The 18,243-nt window shown below is 39.6% G+C and overlaps 1 protein-coding gene across 1 annotated transcript in view; it reads left to right on the top strand.

Moving 5' to 3' along the window:
• Positions 1–18,243, top strand: part of LOC124718841 (cullin-2-like) — a 114,721-nt gene that overhangs the window by 8,360 nt on the left and 88,118 nt on the right. Inside the window, exon 2 of the mRNA XM_047244465.1 lies at positions 14,342–14,658. Coding sequence (XP_047100421.1) covers positions 14,389–14,658 — 270 coding nt within the window. The 5' untranslated portion in view covers positions 14,342–14,388. The remainder of the gene's footprint in view (positions 1–14,341; positions 14,659–18,243) is intronic.

The raw sequence follows: 18,243 nt of genomic DNA, 5'->3' as shown, positions 1-18,243 counted from the left end.
GTGTCAAACCCAAATCGCACTTTTATCACATGACATGCTGAAAGCTTTGGATCGAGGCAGTCCGGTAGATGCAGTATTTCGTGATTTCTGAAAAGTGTTTGACTCAGTGTGTTGTATCGAAAGCATGATCATATGGGATATGAAGCAAAAATTGGAGACTGGATTGAGCTTTTTTTTGGCAGGGAGGATGTAGTTGTCTTGGATAGAAGCCGTTCACAGATGTAGAAGTAATATTGGGTGTGCCCCAGGGAATGTTGGGACCCTTGCTATTCATGTTGTATATCAGCGACAGGGTGGCCGATATTAATAGTATCCTCAAGACTCTTTGCAGATGATGCAGTTATCTATAATTTACTCTTATGTGGAAAAAATTGAAAATATCTGACTGCAAAGATTGGCAATTTGCCTTAAATGTTCAGAAAAGTAAAATTTTGCACTTTGCAAAATGAAAAATATGTATTATCACCTAAGAGTCACACTTGGAATTGGTCAACTCGTGCAAATACCTGAGTGTGACACTTTGTAGGGATATGAAGTGGAATTATAACATAGGCTGTCATGGATAAAACAGGTTATAGACTTTGGTTTGTTGTTAGAATACTGGGGAAATGCAAGTAGTCTACAAAAGAGATTGCATGCAAATAACTTGTGTGACCCTTCCTGGAATATTACCTGAGAGTGTGGGACCAGTACCAGATAGGACTAACAGGGGATGATGAATGAATACAGCGAAGAGCAGCCTGGACGGTCACAGGTTTGTTTGCTACATGGGAGAGTGTCACAGATAAGCTGAAGAAACCGAACTGGCAGACACTTGAAGATAGATGTTAAGTATCACAAGAAAGCCTATTTACAAAATTTCAAGAACCAGCTTTAAATGATGACTCTGGTGATAAGTACAAGTCTCTATATATCGCTCCCATTGGGATCGTGAGGACAACATTAGTTTATTTACAGCACACACAGAGACATTTAAACAATCATTCATCCTGTGCTCCGTATGTGAATGGAATGGGGAACAGGAAGAGTGACATGTACACTCTGCCATACATTTCACAGTGGATTGCAGAGTATCAATGTAGATGTAGGTATATTGTGCTCTCTCCCCTCCCCCATACATTTTTGTGCGTTGTTTGACCTATACAGGGTGATTCAGTAGGAATGGTAAATATTTTGCGGAGGTAGTAGTATAGGCAAATTGCAGTAACAAATGCCAATTAACATGTGTCCAATTTTTATTGAGTACAGAGGTACAGCTGTTACTAACAAACTTAAAGCAAAGGCAAATGAGGACTTCACAGTCAATTTTCAAAAATTCCCCCACCAACTTCGGTGCAATTTTGACTTCTCTTGATAACATCATATGTAGCTCTTTTGATGTCTGCACTACTCATAATCTGAATGATGAAATTAGCTCTTGTGGTTACTTTTTCTTTGTAGACTTCACCTCTCAACCATCCCCACAGGCAAAAATTCAAAGGGGTAATGTTTTGGGACCTCAGTGGGCAAGAAACATGCCCAATCTATCGATCCATCTTCTGGGAAACGTTAGGTTTAGATGATGTGTCACATAATGACTAAAATGTGAAGGAACCCCGTCAAGTTGGATGAACATACGCATTTTTGTAGCCAAAGGACACTCTTTCACTAATGCTAGAAGCTCATTTTCAAGAAAGTTAGATAATAGAGTTCTGTAAGATGATGCAGTAACACAACAGGCCCAGTCAACTGATTTTGTATCAAACCGCATCACACATTTACAGAGAAGTGTTCTTGAAAATGTCTCTCCACAATGGCATATAGGTTTTCTTCAGACCATTGATGTTAATTGCAAGTGTTATTGTTACTGCGACGAGTGAAAGTGCCTTCATCAGTGAAGAATGAAAATGGAATTACCTGGAAGTTTTCAAGTATCCAATGACAAAATTCCAATCGTGCATTTTCATCTCCTGCTCGAAGGTGCTGAATGAACAGTAAATGATACGGATGGAACCAGTGCATACCAATTGTTTGCCATACTCTTGTATGTGGAACACAGACATGTGCAGAAATTCTACATGTGCTTGTTGAAGTAATACAGTCTACCGACTGAATAATGTTTCTACTTCATCTACAGTCTGTTCGTTTCCATGTTCAGATGCAATATGACTGCTGGGCACTGTACCAGTGTCACACAGTTTATTGATCATGTGAGTAAACACTCTTGAATGTGGTAGTTCGCAGTTAGGAGATACTATGCCATATTCTCTAAAAGCAACAGTATCATTTCCATTACTAAACCCTTACACAAATACCATATTGACATACTCAGCATGTGTAAATATGTGCGACATGTTTACACACTACAGTACAGTAGACTTGGCCAACAAATCACAATGAAAACTTCAGTGTAAACTAAAGCGCAACTTCATAATGTGAACATGAACACTCTACTGCTGACATTTGATAAACACACCCGTAGCAATTGATGTACCAACAGACAAAGTAAAAATGCATTGAACTTAGCTATATCTCTATACTCAATAAAAGTTGGTCATATGGCATTTTTTATCGCAATTCATCTATACTACCATCTCTTAAAATATTTACCAAAAAATTAAAAAAAATGCACACACACTCATTCACACAAGGAAGCACACTTGATGGGTTGTGTGTGCTTGCTTGTGTGAATGAAAGTGTGTGTTTCTTTTTCTCTGGTGAAGGCTGTGGTCGAAAGCTAATGTGTAAATGTCTTTCTGTCTGCAAATTAACATGTTATCTTTATGTTAAGTAGCAGTCTATCTTTTCCTTGGATTGTTCATGGATATGAGATGGATAAAAAACAGAGGTGGCACCAACATGAGGATAAGTTATCTGTAAAGCTCAGTTGTGTCCTCTCCCTCGCCCCCCCCCCCCCCCCCTTACTGTGTTGATTTGTTGACAGTATTGCTAGCATACATTGCTTGCTTTCACCCAATACTGTTCTGAGGCGTAACATTCTGGGGCATTGTAGCTAAGCTGGAAGAAATTTGTTTATTTTACAGAAGTCTATGATAAGAATACTGTGTAAATTTGATAGGCCTGAGCAAATATCATGAAGAAGCCTCATTAGGGAGCTAGGTATTCATACACTTATATGCTAGACTGTATACTGCCTAGTGGCAATTAATAAGATGATTTAATTTAACATGAAATGTGCAATTCAAACCAGAGCACTGTACAGTCCAAAATAAAATCGCCATCTACACATTTTACTTAATGTATGTCAAAACACCAACAAAGAGTATATTTTTCATTTCTTTACTGAATTTTCGTTTTTGTGTGAAGTGAAATTAAGTTGTACAGAACATGATACATAAAAATCAGTTTATTTGTGCCTTTTTAAGGGCTTTGAACTTGATGTGTCACCGACTCTTCAAGTTTTTTATATGTACCGTGTTCAGTTTCATGGTACCAGACCTGAACAATTTTCACAGTTACCTCTGTCGTATACATGGAAGAACCCTGGAGATACTAAAAGGTATCAGATAGATTATATAATGGTAAGGCAGAGATTTAGGAACCAGGTTTTAAATTGTAAGACATTTCCACAATCTATTGGTTATGACCTGTAGATTAAAACTGAAGAAACTGCAAAAAGGTGGGAACTTAAGGAGATGGGACCTGGATAAACTGAAAGAACCAGAGGTTGTACAGAGTTTCAGGGAGAGCATAAGGGAACAATTGACAGGAATGGGGGAAAGAAATACAGTAGAAGAAGAATGGGTAGCTTTGAGGGATGAAATTGTGAAGGCAGCAGAGGATCAAGTAGGTAAAAGACGAGGGCTAGTAGAAATCCTTGGGTAACAGAAGAAATATTGAATTTAATTGATGAAAGGAGAAAATATAAAAATGCAGTAAATGAAGCAGGCAAAAAGGAATACAAACGTCTCAAAAATGAGATTGACAGGAAGTGCAAAATGGCTAAGCAGGGATGGCTAGAGGACAAATGTAAGGATGTAGAGGCTTATCTCACTAGGGGTAAGATAGATACTGCCTACAGGAAAATTAAAGAGACCTTTGGAGATAAGAGAACCACTTGTATGAACATCAAGAGCTCAGATGGAAACCCAGTTCTAAGCAAAGAAGGAAAAGCTGAAAGGTGGAAGGAGTATATAGAGGGTCTATACTAGGGTGTTGTATTTGAGGACAATATTATGGAAATGGAAGAGGATGTAGATGAAGATGAAATGGGAGATACGATACTGCGTGAAGAGTTTGACAGAGCACTGAAAGACCTAAGTCAAAACAAGGCCCCCGGAGTAGACAACATTCCATTGGAACTACTGATGGCCTTGGGAGAGCCAGTCCTGACAAAACTCTACAATCCGGTGAGCAAGATGTATGAGACAGGCGAAATACCCTCAGACTTCAAGAAGAATATAATAATTCCAATTCCAAAGAAAGCAGGTGTTGACAGATGTGAAAATTACCGAACAATCAGTTTAATAAGCCACAGCTGCAAAATACTAACACGAATTCTTTACACACGAATGGAAAAACTAGTAGAAGCCGATCTCGGGGAAGATCAGTTTGGATTCCGCAGAAATACTGGAACACGTGAAGCAATACAGACCTTACGACTTATCTTAGAAGAAAGATTAAGGAAAGGCAAACCTACGTTTCTAGCATTTGTAGACTTAGAGAAAGCTTTTTACAATGTTAACTGGAATACTCTCTTTCAAATTCTGAAGGTGGCAGGGGTAAAATACAGGGAGCGAAAGGCTATTTGCAATTTGTACAGAAACCAGATGGCAGTAGTAAGAGTCGAGGGACATGAAAGGGAAGCAGTGGTTATTCAATCTGTATATTGAGCAAGCAGTAAAGGAAACAAAAGAAAAATTCGGAGTAGGTATTAAAATCCATGGAGAAGAAATAAAACTTAGAGGTTCGCCGATGACATAGTAATTCTGTCAGAGACAGCAAAGGACTTGGAAGAGCAGTTGAATGGAATGGATAGCGTCTTGAAATGAGGATATAAGATGAACATCAACAAAAGCAAAACGAGGATAATGGAATGTAGTCGAATTAAGTCGGGTCATGCTGAGGGAATTAGATTAGGAAATGAGACACTTAAAGTAGTAAAGGAGTTTTGCTATTTGGGGAGCAAAATAACTGATGATGGTCGAAGTAGAAAGAATATAAAATGTAAACTGGCAATGGCAATAAAAGCGTTTCTGAAGAAGAGAAATTTGTTAACATCGAGTATAGATTTAAGTGTCAGGAAGTCGTTTATGAAAGTATTTGTATGGAGTGTAGCCATGTATGGAAGTGAAACATGGGCAATAAGTAGTTTAGACAAGAAGAGAATAGAAGCTTTCGAAATGTGGTGCTACAGAAGAATGCTGAAGATTAGATGGGTAGATCACATAACTAATGAGGAAGTATTGAATAGGATTGGGGAGAAGAGAAGTTTGTGGCACAACTTGACCAGAAGAAGGGATCAGTTGGTAGGACATGTTCTGAGGCATCGAGGGATCACCAATTTAGTATTGGAGGGCAGCGTGGAGGGTAAAAATTGTAGAGGGAGACCAAGAGATGAATACACTAAGCAGATTCAGAAGGATGTAGGCTGCAGTAGGTACTGGGAGATGAAGCAGCTTGCACAGGGTAGAGGAGCATGGAGAGCTGCATCAAACCAGTCTCAGGACTGAAGACCACAACAACAACAACCTCTGTTCTACTGGTACAACAATATTTACATAATTTTTTAGTTATAATTACCCATAAATTCTCAATATGATTCATGTGGGGAGAATTTGGGAGCCACTGATCGGTACCCAGGCCTGCACAATACTCCTGGACAACACTAGCGCAGCGACTGCTAGCAATGTCATCTTGGAAAATGAGTGGCTGAAGATTTTAGCCACTGAAATGATCCCTTGCAGTATTTAATAACTTATTTTGAAAGACACTACAGTATTTTAATCTTGTAATTGAATCTGCAAAAACATTAATTCTTGTCACTCCTTTAGAACACATTGCTCCCCACCGCATTACACTTTCACTAAACTTATTCGTTTCAATGAAAGAATCTCTTGGGGGGGGGGGGGGGGGGGGAATTTCTTTGCAGTTTTTTATTCATAAGGTTGAGATCAAAAAGACATCTTAAAACTGTTTGATGAGTAGTTGGGGTCTCAAATTTCTGCACAATCTGAAAGCAATGTGCATTGAACTCACTGTTCTATCATGCTTTGCTGCCATTTTCGAACATTGGAAGCTACAGGATGAAGTAATGACAATATTATGCAAAGGATAGTTGCTACTCACCATTTAGCAGAGCTGCTGAGTCGCAGATAGGTGCAACAAAAAGACTGTCAGACAAAGTTTTTGGTCAGACAGGCCATCATCAGAAGAGGCAGCAAGCACGCACACACAGTCACACAAATGCAAGCACCAACACAACTGACACACACATGACCACAGTCTTTGGCTGCCAAGCCCAGACTGTTGTAATTTTCTGTGACATGGCAAATGTGGGACTGCAGATTTTCTTCTGACCACATTTATACTACAAACTTTCCAGTTTGAGCTTGTTTCTTCAACATGTTTTCCACAGTTTTGTGATCAATTGATAATTTTCTAGCAACTTCCTGTTCCCAGAGTCCTTCAACTTTGAGTCCTAAAATCATCCCTTGTTTCCATGGAGAAATGTCTTCTCTGTTTCCCATAATCCATAAAATCAAATATTTGTATAGTTAAGTATGGAAAGACAAAGTTATTGTTATTTATGCTATTATAGCATAAATAGTGAATATAAAAACTGTCTGGATACTTATCATATTATTTTTTCTCACAATTCTTCGTAAAATGTACACGATTCTCCATAGCAAACAGCTAACACAAAAGTGGAGGAAAGAAAAACAAGAGACATGTGGTTGAATATAATGAAGCTAGAGACATGTGGTTTAGTGTATTGAAACTTCCAAATATTTAAGTGTTATCTAGTACCAGTATTGTAACCAACTGATATGTATTTCATTTCAATCTTTGTCATATCAAATAAAAAACTGCCATTTTTATGGTTGTGTCCTGTACAGTATCAGTAATTACCCAAACATTAACTGGCATGAACAGAGACCACTTCAGAAGTTCGTAAATACACTGAGCTAAAGCAGTTGGCATCAAAGTTCAAGTGCTGAAGGAAGAAAGGTGATAATTAATTAATGAATTTTATGTTAGCTAAAATGGTCACATAATGGAAACTCTAGGTTGGAATATCAATGAGTAATGAAAAGATAGATTGCTACTCACTGTAAGGATGACATGTTGACTTGCCGATAGGCACAAGAAGATACTTAACACGGTATCCTCCGGCCAAAGCTTTCTTTGGGCTGGAATCCAATTTGCTGGAGACGGCGGTCGTGTGTGTGTGTGTGTGTGTGTGTGTGTGTGTGTGTGTGTGTCTCTTTCTTTTTCTGAAGAAAGCTTTGATCGAACGCTAATATGTAAGCTTCTTTTCATTGTGCCTGTCTGCAGAACAATGTCACCTTTACGGTGAGTAGCAATGCCCCTTTTTATTTTATTGTTAAAACAGGGTCAGAATGATTACTGGAGATATTTTTGACCATTCTGTAGTAGAAGTAAAAGTTTGACTGCTGTTATTTATCAGACAGTTGGGATTCTGATACGTAAAATCTAGCTAACTCTAGTGCTAGTTTTAAACAGCACTGACTTTCCAAGTATGTAGCAGTTATACTTATGTAAATGCTTAGTGTGTAATAACAAATAAAAGCTGCAGCTGAAAGTGTAAGAAGAGGAACAATGGATTTTTTCAAAGTATCTGCTTTTCTCCTAACTAGAAATGATCTCTATAAGGGTGGAAGATGCAGGACGAAATAATGACAAATATTATGAAAAGGATAGATTGCTACTCACCTGTGTGTGTGTGTGTGTGTGTGTGTGTGTGTGTGTGTTGTCTACTTTAGAAGGAGGTTTATTGGCTGTAAGCTTGCGTGTTTAGCAGACTGGCATGCAGCTGAATATCTCAAAATGGTGGAGTAGCAATCTATCCTTTTCATGATATTGTGTCAATAAGTCTGAGTAGATGAGCACTAGTCATAAACTATTGTTAGTACACTTTGTGTAAGTATCTTGCAGTGGCTGCCTTGGCCTGTTAGCATACACTGATTAACCAAAACATTGTGACCACCTGCTCGATAGCATGTCGCCCCACCTGCACGTGATGGACTCGATAAGTCCTCAGTATGTTTTCAGGAGTACATGAAACTCTGTGTCTTTGCACAAGTCGTGTAATTCCCGTTAATTATGGGCCATTGGTTTTTGGATATGGAACTGACACCACATAGTGTCAAAGTTATGTTCCGTGTGGTTCAGATCAGTCAAGTTTGGTAGCCAAGACATCAGTGTGAGTTCACTGTCTTGCTTCACAGATCACTGTAGCACAATTCTGGTGTTGTGAAATGGACAGTTATCTTCCTGATAGATGCCACAACTGTCATGATGACTTTCATTACTATCAGGTTGCACTGAAGCCCAGGTGAATCGTCCTCACAGCAATATACAGCCCCCATCGGCCTGATCTGTGGCACGGTGCACCTTCCGAGCAGCCTGTTGCATAGATAACAGCGTAGCTGGATGCGACCATGATCTGATGTAACAAGAAATGAGTTTCATCCCACCAGGTGACAGATTTCCATTGATCCACGGCCTAATCTCTATGATCACGTGGTCACTGCAATCATAATTTGCGACTGTGTTGGTCACCTGCTGAGGATCCTCGTGTCCAACAATATGCCTTGAATGGTGTGTTCCGAAGAACTTGCCTGCACCAGCATTGTGCTCTATTGTGGGGGCTGCCACAGAACATCTTCTGTAATGCTTAACAGACTGGGCAAGCCTCTGACTTCCATATCCTATGAGGTGTGAACAAAACATACAATGAATGAATTTTTTTTAGTGGTAGCTGCTGATGCTACAACCATTTGATGTGATTTGTCCAATAGCCTGTTCCGTTGAGACGGGTTGGAATATATTCTGACTTGTTAGTCAGCATCCAGAGACGCTAGAGTGAGGTTGTGTCTAGCATGTCTGCTGCACATGGTGGACCTCGAATAATGTGTAAACAGGAAGTTCTGTTTAAAGTTGCAAAAAAGTGCTAAAGAAACTCGTGCTGTGGTGAAATTGGTGTACAGTGATAATCCTGTAACTCCAAAGACTGCTTGCTGCTTACAAGTGGTATGAGGAATTAAAAAACGGGAACGAGTTGATAGAAGATGAGCAATGCTCGGGACATGTATTACCCTGGAGGGGGGAGAGGGGGGGGGGGGGGGTAGCTACTCAAGAGCTTACCGAAGAACTTTGCATTTCATGTGGGTCTGTGCACAGCATTTTAAATGATAATTTGCAAATGAGCTAAGTGAGGGTAAACTTAGTTCCCCAACTTTTAAATGTTGAACGAAAGGAAGATCATGTGTCAGTTTGCAGGGACTTGAAAGATTGTCTTCATTCAGATCTGGACTTTCTGTCCAGAATTGTAACTGAAGATGAAACTAGGGTCTATTGATGTGACTACAAGACCAAAATTCAAAGTTCCTAATGGAAAACCAGTGAATCTTCCCACCCTAAAGAAGCGCATCAATCAAAATTAAGTGTCAAAAGTTGTGCTCAATTGTTGTTGTTGTTGTCTTCAGTCCTGAGACTGGTTTGATGCAGCTCTCCATGCCACTCTATCCTGTGCAAGCTTTTTCATCTCCCAGTACCTACTGCAACCTACATCCTTCTGAATCTGCTTAGTGTATTCGTCTCTTGGTCTCCCTCTACGATTTTTACCCTCCACGCTGCCCTCCAATACTAAAATGGTGATCCCTTGATGCCTCAGAACATGTCCTACCAACCGATCCCTTCTTCTGGTCAAGTTGTGCCACAAACTTCTCTTCTCCCCAATCCTATTCAATACTTCCTCGTTAGTTATGTGATCTACCCATCTAATCTTCAGCATTCTTCTGTAGCACCACATTTCGAAAGCTTCTATTCTCTTCTTGTCCAAACTATTTATCGTCCATGTTTCACTTCCATACATGGCTACACTCCATACAAATACTTTCAGAAATGACTTCCTGACACTTAAATCAATACAGGATGTTAACAAATTTCTCTTCTTCAGAAACGCTTTTATTGCCATTGCCAGCCTACATTTTATATCCTCTCTACTTCGACCATCATCAGTTATTTTGCTCCCTAAATAGCAAAACTCCTTTACTACTTTAAGTGCTCAATTGTAATAATAATAATAATAATAATAACGATTGTTCCCCTTTAGGAAAACGATTGAACTTGAATTTATAATTTCATCTTCGGATGTTTTTCTTCTTTGCTTTCCAAAACCTCCTCATCCTCTCAGAATGCTCCTCCTTCCATTCCTCTGTCCATTTTTTACCAGGCTGACGCGATGTTCTTTCCCCAAACTTCACACTTGTGATTTTATGCCGGCACTCAGTGCGATCTTCGAGATTTTTTATGTTGATCTGCTGTAGATCCCTCTGGACTTCTTTCAGCCATTCTGTGCCACATTTACTCCTTGTTATAATATTGAATAATTTCTTTGCTGTTCTGGAGTCTTCCATCCTGTAGATGTGTGTATAAAATTTGGCTCGGCGCTTTCTGATTTCATCTGTTACTATGTTGATATTTCTATAGAGTTCGTTCTGTGGTCTCTTCATCCAAATGCCATTTTTGTTGATTGGACCGTAAATCTTCCTGAGAATTTTTCTTTCCTGCTTTTCTATTTCCTTAATTTTTGAATGACCATCAATCACCATTGTTTCAGCTGCATAGATTGCTTCTGGAAGAATCACTGTTGTATAGTGCCTTAATTTGGCGTCTGTCGAAATGCACTTGTTGTTGTAATGTGTCCATGTTAGCTTGTAGGCCTTCTGGAGCATGGTGATTCTTTGTTCATTGGCAATTCGGTTTAATCCTAAGGACTGTATAGTTTCACCAAGGTATTTAAAATGGCAGACTTGTGAAATTTTACCATATTTTGTTATTAAAGGGGATTTATTTTCTGGCTGCCTTTCCATATATTGTTTTTTTTCATAAGATATCTGCAGTCCGGTTTTTTGTGAAATTTCATGTAGTTTTTCCACTGCGTGAATCGCTTCTGTTCTGTTATTGGTGATAATTGCAATATCGTCAGCGAAAGCAAGGCACTTGACTTTAATTCAGTTCTCTTTCTTGATACGAATTTGGATACCCTTTACGTGAGGTTCCCATTCCCTGATTATCTTTTCTAGAGCAATATTGAAAAGGATTGGAGATAGTCCGTCCCCCTGTCGGACTCCAGATTTGATTTCAAAGGGTTCTGATACTTCGCCCATGAATTTCACTTTGGCCGTTGTTCCTGTAAGTGTCTGTTCTGTGATTTTTGTTCTGTGATTTTTCGTGTCTTTCGGTCGATCCCAAATTCTTCCATGATTTTAAACAGGGTTCCACGGTCCACTGAATCATATGCTTTCCTGAAGTCGATGAATGTAACTACTGTGTTTCTGCATTTCCTCATTTGTAATATTGTCTTTAAGCACCAGATCTGTTCTACACATGAGCGTCCTTTTCTGAATCCCGCCTGGTATTCACCAATTAGTGTATCTGCCTGGGATTCTATCCTGTTTAAAAGCACTTTGGAAAGGATTTTGTAAGCGACTGGGAGCAGGGAAATTCCTCTGTAATTGTTCATGTCTGTCTTGTCGCCCTTTTTGTGTAGCGGGTGAATTAGAGTGCATTTCCAGTCCTCTGGTATCTGCTCCGTTATCCATATGTCTGACATTATATGGTGTAATTTCTGCATAAGTATAGGATTGTTTAGTTCCCAGAACTCAGCAATGATCCCATCTTCTCCTGGTGCTTTGTTATTTTTCAACTGCTTGACTATCTCCATAATTTCTTCAAGATCCGGGGCATGTGAGTCTGGGTGTGTGAATACTGGAGAAGAGAAGACAAGTTTTTCTTGGGGTGGTTCGCAGTTGAGGAGGGAACTGAAATATTGGGCTAAGATTTTGCAGTTATTTTTCGTGTTGGTTTCCAAAGAGCCATCGGATTTTTTGAAGCACAAGCTAGGCACTTGGTATCCCTGTAAGTTTTCTCTGAAAGTCTTATAAAAATTTCTTGTATTATTTTTGATGAAATCCTGCTGAATTTCAGAGAGTCTGTTGTTGTCATATCCCCGTTTTTCTTTTCTAATTATTTTTGAGGTCTGTTTTTGAGTTTTAAGAAAGTTCTCCCAGTTTTCTTCAGTTATGTGACTGCTAAATTTTTTCCATGCAGTTATTCGGTTGTCGACTGCCTCATCACAGGTTGCATTCCACCAGCAATGTTTCCTGTTGCGAGGGGGTTGTCCTAATTTGAGGGCTTCCTGAATTTTCTCTGTTAGTTTCTTCCAGTCTGTTGATTTTTCCTGATTAATTTGCATGATGATTTTTTTCTTTGTTGAGTTGCAGATATTCCGGATCTGGTTTGGTACTTTTGGGTGGCCTTTTTAGCATTCTGTTGGGTTGGAATTTTGTTTTTATTTGGAGAAGATGATGATCTGATTCAAAGACACCTTTGCGGGTTCTGATGTTTTGAATTTCTTTTATGTTTTCTTTGGAAATTGCGATATGGTCTATTTGGTATTCACCCTGTCTAAGACTGGGTGATCTCCATGTGGTTAATTTATGTGCAGGTTTTTGAAACTGGGTACTCATTATTTTAAGTCCAAAGTTTCTGCAGAAGTCGATTAGTTTTTCACCATTCTTGTTGGTACGTTTGTGTGTGGTGTGGGGTCCAGTGGTATCCCTGAATTTTTTTTCCTTCCCTAATTGTGCGTTAAAATCGCCTACTAAGATTTTCACATGGTGCCTAGGTACTTTATTTGTTGTTTCTTGTAGTGTTTCCCAGAAATTGTCCACTGTTTCAGGGTAGATTTTATTGTGATGATTTGTGGGGGCGTGCACATTGATCAGAGTGTATGCTTTATTAGCTGATTTTACTGATAACAGGGAGACTCTTTCATTGGGAGACGTGAAGTCAATAACTGAGTCGAGTACGGAAGTGTGTACGGCGAATCCTGTTCCGAAAAGTGGTGGTTTGTCTCTTACTTTTATGGCAGGTTATTATTATTATTATTATTATTATTATTATTATTTCTTTCTTGTCTCAGACGTTATGTCTGGTTAAAAATGGAAGGTGGCGCGGACCTTGATCAAGCGTGACTTCATTTTAACTGTACGGTATATGTTACATTGCATTTAGGAACTTTCGGGTAATTGAACAAGTGTCAATAATTACAGATTTCTGTAGTTGTATATATAAGTTTGGATGTAGCTGTATTGCATTGATGTACTGGTGGATATTGTGTGGTATGACTCCTGTAGTTGATAGTATAATTGGTATAATGTCAACTTTATCCTGATGCCACATGTCCTTGACTTCCTCAGCCAGTTGGATGTATTTTTCAATTTTTTTCTTCTGTTTTCTTTTGTATATTTGTTGTATTGGGTATTATTATTATTATTATTATTATTATTTCCCCTCGGTATTGGGGACATAGTGCGATCAGCATTTGTTCTGAGGAGACCATCTGTAAATGCTGAAATTTACAAAGCTCTGCCGCAACATTTGTGAAATGATGTACAAAGAGAGAGAGACCAGAAAAATGGGCCAATGGCTTCTTTCTTCATCATGATGATGAGTCCTGTCACAACTCGCATTTGATTCATGAATTTTTGCCAGAAACAGTATTCCTGTGTATCCACACCCACCTTACTCACCAAATATAGCACCATGAGACTTCTGGCTCTTCCCAAAAATTATAACCATACATTAAAGGAAGATGTTTTGACACCATTTCTGACATTGAGAGGGTCGTGACAGATTAGCTGAATGCCCCTCCAAAAGATGTCTTCCAGAAATGCTTCCAGTCATGAATTCAACCTTAGGATAAGTGCATGTTCGCCAAGGACAGTACTTTGAAGGAGATTAAATCAAGTGCCATGTAAGCTTATTCCATGTTTCTAATAAATTTATTCTCCATATATTTTCATCACACCACCTACTTTTCTCACCACTTCACGTACCCGCAGTGCCAGCAGATAGCATTCAGTCTTGCACCGGGATATGGTCTCATTGTTTTGGCTTATCAATTTATACCTTCACTTGATTCACATTTCTTTCATGGTGGGATTCATGGAACATGATGTGTGAATGAATTAATAAATGAAGAGGAATAATGTACTGTTGCAAACCATCCTTAGGTTTGAATGCTATAGACAGTTCTACTGTTTGAAATTTCTGCACCAACATGCTAACATTGTTGCTCTATTTTCAGTGCCAATTGCCATGAATTGAATTGAAAGCGCACAGTAAGCAGAAGTTATGTCGCTCAGACCGACGCAAGTTAATTTTGATGAGACGTGGGCCGGCCTCTCGAAGACGGTGCAGGCCGTGCTGACGCTCCGGCCCGTGGCCCGGGCAGAATGGAACGGCCGCTTCTCTGACGTGTACAGTCTGTGTGTTGCTCAGCCTGAACCACTCGCCGATCGGCTCTATAGGGAACTGAAGGAGCTGTTGCAGAAACATGTCTCTGCACTGAGGCGTAAGTTGGCGAAACTTCCTGATAGAGAGCTGTTGCAACAGTACCACCAGGTTTGTCTCATTTTTCCTGTAGAAATTAGAGTGTTTCCTGTTGCATGCTTGTTGTTACACATTTTGATACCTTTTGAGTGTAGGAATTTGTAAGAGAAAGCCTGAAACAGAAAGGGGGAGCTTACACTGAATAATAAAACTTTAAAGACATAATTGCTATTCAGTACTTAGCTTGGGGAGACGATATTCTTAGCACTGCTTGACACAGAGGAGTACAAGAAACTATTTTAATTAACGGAATTATTAGTTTTTTCTTCAAGCAGGAAATGGGGTATATTCCTTCGATGAAGAATAAACTAATAGTGTCAAAATATCGGATGGTTTCCATTATTTATATGTTGTACTGGCCAGAAAGTCAGTTTCATAATTTAAAAATACATAGCAGTGTAGCCACATGTATTTAATTGTTTTAGCGTAAGTGTGGTATAAACAGAGAGAAAGAGCACAAAAGGGAGAAAATGTATTTGTAAGGAAATACATTGAATTTGATCTGCAAATGTCATTTTAATCTTCACAGATTCAGGAAAGGACATGATTTGTGTTAAGAGGTTTGACTAATGGCTTGAACAACCATAAGGGGTGTGTGTGTGTGTGTGTGTGTGTGTGTGTGTGTGGACCAGAGGGGGTGGGGAGCAGATTTACCGTTATCACAAGATCTCTCTGAAATAAATTAGAATATTAGTGCACACCTGTCATCACATGGAAGTAAACAAGAAATTTGTGGAGTCATTTATTTAGATTGTTTATATTGTTATGAAAGATGAACTCGTGGGAAATGGGAGAGGAACAAATAAGAAGCAGTAGAGATATGGATATGGTGAAAAGTCAGGCAAATATGATGGATTGTAAGAAAATGAAGAAAGCAAGTACTAAATATGCTACAGTAACCACTAAATTGAAAAAATATTAATTCGCAAAAAATCATAAAATAGTGCACCATTCTGCAATAACATCAATCATAATTGCACGTTAATTTTTTGACCCTGTTGTATGGAAATGCAATGATACAGTTTCAGAGATTAACTGATCTTGTACAGATATGATTTGTTTTATATACATGGTTCAGGGATTCGGGACTGGAGCAGATTCGTTTGCCACGAAGACCTAGGCTGTAGGGAAGGGCATGGGATTTGGAGTAGGACCAGGTGAATCTGATGGAACCAAAGGAGTTAAGGTTGGAGAGGAAATTCTGGAGTTCTTCTTCACTGTGAGTCCAGATCATGAAGATGTCATCAATAAATCTGTACCAAACTTTGGGTTGGCTGGCCTGGGTAACCAAGAAGGCTTCCTCTAAGCGACCCATAAATAGGTTAGCGTATGAGGGGGGCCATCCTGGTACCCATGGCTGTTCCCTTTAATTGTTGGTATGTCTGGCCTTTGAAAGTGAAGAAGTTGTGAGTTAGGATGAAGCTGGCTGACGATGGATCGGTCAGCCTTCAGATCAAGGATAGCCTGGTCTTCAGCTGTGGTGATGTTGGGAGTAGGATTAAGGTTTTTCAAGGAGGATTGAGAGACAAGGCTGGAAGTGAGAAATTCCTGGAAAGTTTGGAGAGGGTGATTTTGAGGAAGACGAGGTGGGTCCCGCTGGGATGGAGGACAGAACTGTTCCAGGCAGGGTTCAATTTGGATAATGTCTTGGGGAGTTGGATCATTAGGAGTAGGATCAGGATTATTTTTCTTCGTGGCAAAGTGATATTTCCAGCAGAGAGTACGAGTGTAGGACAGTAAATCTTTGACGAGGGCTGTTTGGTTGAATCTGGTAGTAGGGCTGAAGGTAAGGTCTTCGGATAGGACAGAGGTTTCAGATTGGAAGAGAGGTTTGGAGGAAAGGTTAACTACTGAATTGGGGTGTTGTGGTTCCAGATAGTGTTGATTAGAATTTTGAGGTTTTGGGGGGAGTGGAGCTGGAAGTGGGATATTGAGTAGATGGGAGAGACTGGGTCTGTGTGCAATGAGAGGAGGTTGAGGTTTGCTGGAAAGGTTGTGAAGGGTGAGTGAGTTGCCTTTCCGGAGGTGGGAAACCAGGAGATTGGATAGTTTTTTGAGGTGGAGGGTGACATGCTGTTCTAATTTGCGGTTGGCCTGTAGGAAGATGCTCTGAACAGCCGGTGTGGATGTGGGAGAGGAAAGATTGAGGACTTTTATTAAGGGTAGGAGTTGACGGGTGTGTTCATTGGCTGAGTTGATGTGTAGGTGATGGATTAGGCGGGTGAGCGCAATGGATTGTTCAGTTTGGAACTGGTATAGGGACTGATGGAAAGAAGGGTTGCAGCCAGAGATGGGAACTTCAAGTGTGAGGCCTTTGGGGGTAATGCCAAATGTCAGACAAGCCTGAGTAAATAAAATATGGGAGCGTAATCTGGCTAGGGCGAAGGCATGTTTATGGAGGGAATGTAGATAAAACTTAATGGGGTCGTTGTGGGGATGTTGTGAGGGTGACATGGTATTAGAATGTGGAGAGTGTAACATGGGGCTCAAATGAAAATAAAAATAAAAGTATATATATGGGGATGTTGTGAGGGTGAAATGGTATTAGAATGTGGAAAATGTAACATGGGGCTCAAATTAAAATAAAAATAAAAGTATATATATGGGGAGAGTGAACTAGAAAGCAACTGGAGATGTGGTGTGAAAAAAGTCGAGAAAGTGTTGGTTAAAGCTGAGCTATGTTGATCCTGTGGTGAACTTAGGTTGGTAAACAACGATGTGCACAAAGGTTAGGTGGTTGTGTTGCCTCCAAAACATGTTAAAGGATGGAGAAATTTGGGGAAATTTCGGAAAAACTGGTTGTAAATGTATTAAAAGGAGTGGTTTGGTGGTGGCAGATTATGAAAATGAGGCTAACAATTGTCTGACAAAGAAATAATGGTGTTAAAATCAGTGGCAAGCGGCTAAAAAATGATCGGTGATGTGGGAAAAACGGAAATGGAAGTATAGCGAAAGTTATTAGAACTAGGCGAAATGGTTGTTTAATAAGTGAAAGAAACTGTTTGTGAACTGGGAACGGTGGATTTTATAGCAGCGGTAGTGTTGAAAGTGGAAAAAAAAATTTTTTTGGCTATGGTTTGGAAGTAAGCTACGTATTATTGAGTGTGTGTGTGTGTGTGTGTGTGTGTGTCTATATATATATGCAACAGTGACAATAACAAATGTAATTGTTGGGTTCAAATTAATGATATGAATATAATAGAGGGAAACATTCCACATGGGAAAAATATATCTAAAAACAAAGATTCTGTAACTTACCAAACAAAAGCATTGGTATGTTGATAGAGACAATAACAAACACACACACACACACACACACACACACAAATTTCAAGCTTTCACAACCCACGGTTGCTTCATCAGGAAAGAAGGAAGGAGAGGGAAAGACGGAAGGATGTGGGGTTTAAGGGAGAGGGTAAGGAGTCATTCCAATCCCGGGAGCGGCAAGACTTACCTTGAGGGGAAAAACGGGCAGGTATACACGCGCGCGCGCCCACACACACACACACACACACACACACACACACACACACACACACATTCATCCGCATATATACAGACACAAGCAGACATATGTGAAGGCAAAGAGTTTGGGCA

Source organism: Schistocerca piceifrons, chromosome 10 (assembly GCF_021461385.2).
Source record: "Schistocerca piceifrons isolate TAMUIC-IGC-003096 chromosome 10, iqSchPice1.1, whole genome shotgun sequence".
NCBI lineage: Eukaryota > Metazoa > Arthropoda > Insecta > Orthoptera > Acrididae > Schistocerca > Schistocerca piceifrons.
Note: the sequence above shows the minus strand (reverse complement) of the source record. Positions and strands in the feature narration are given on the sequence as shown.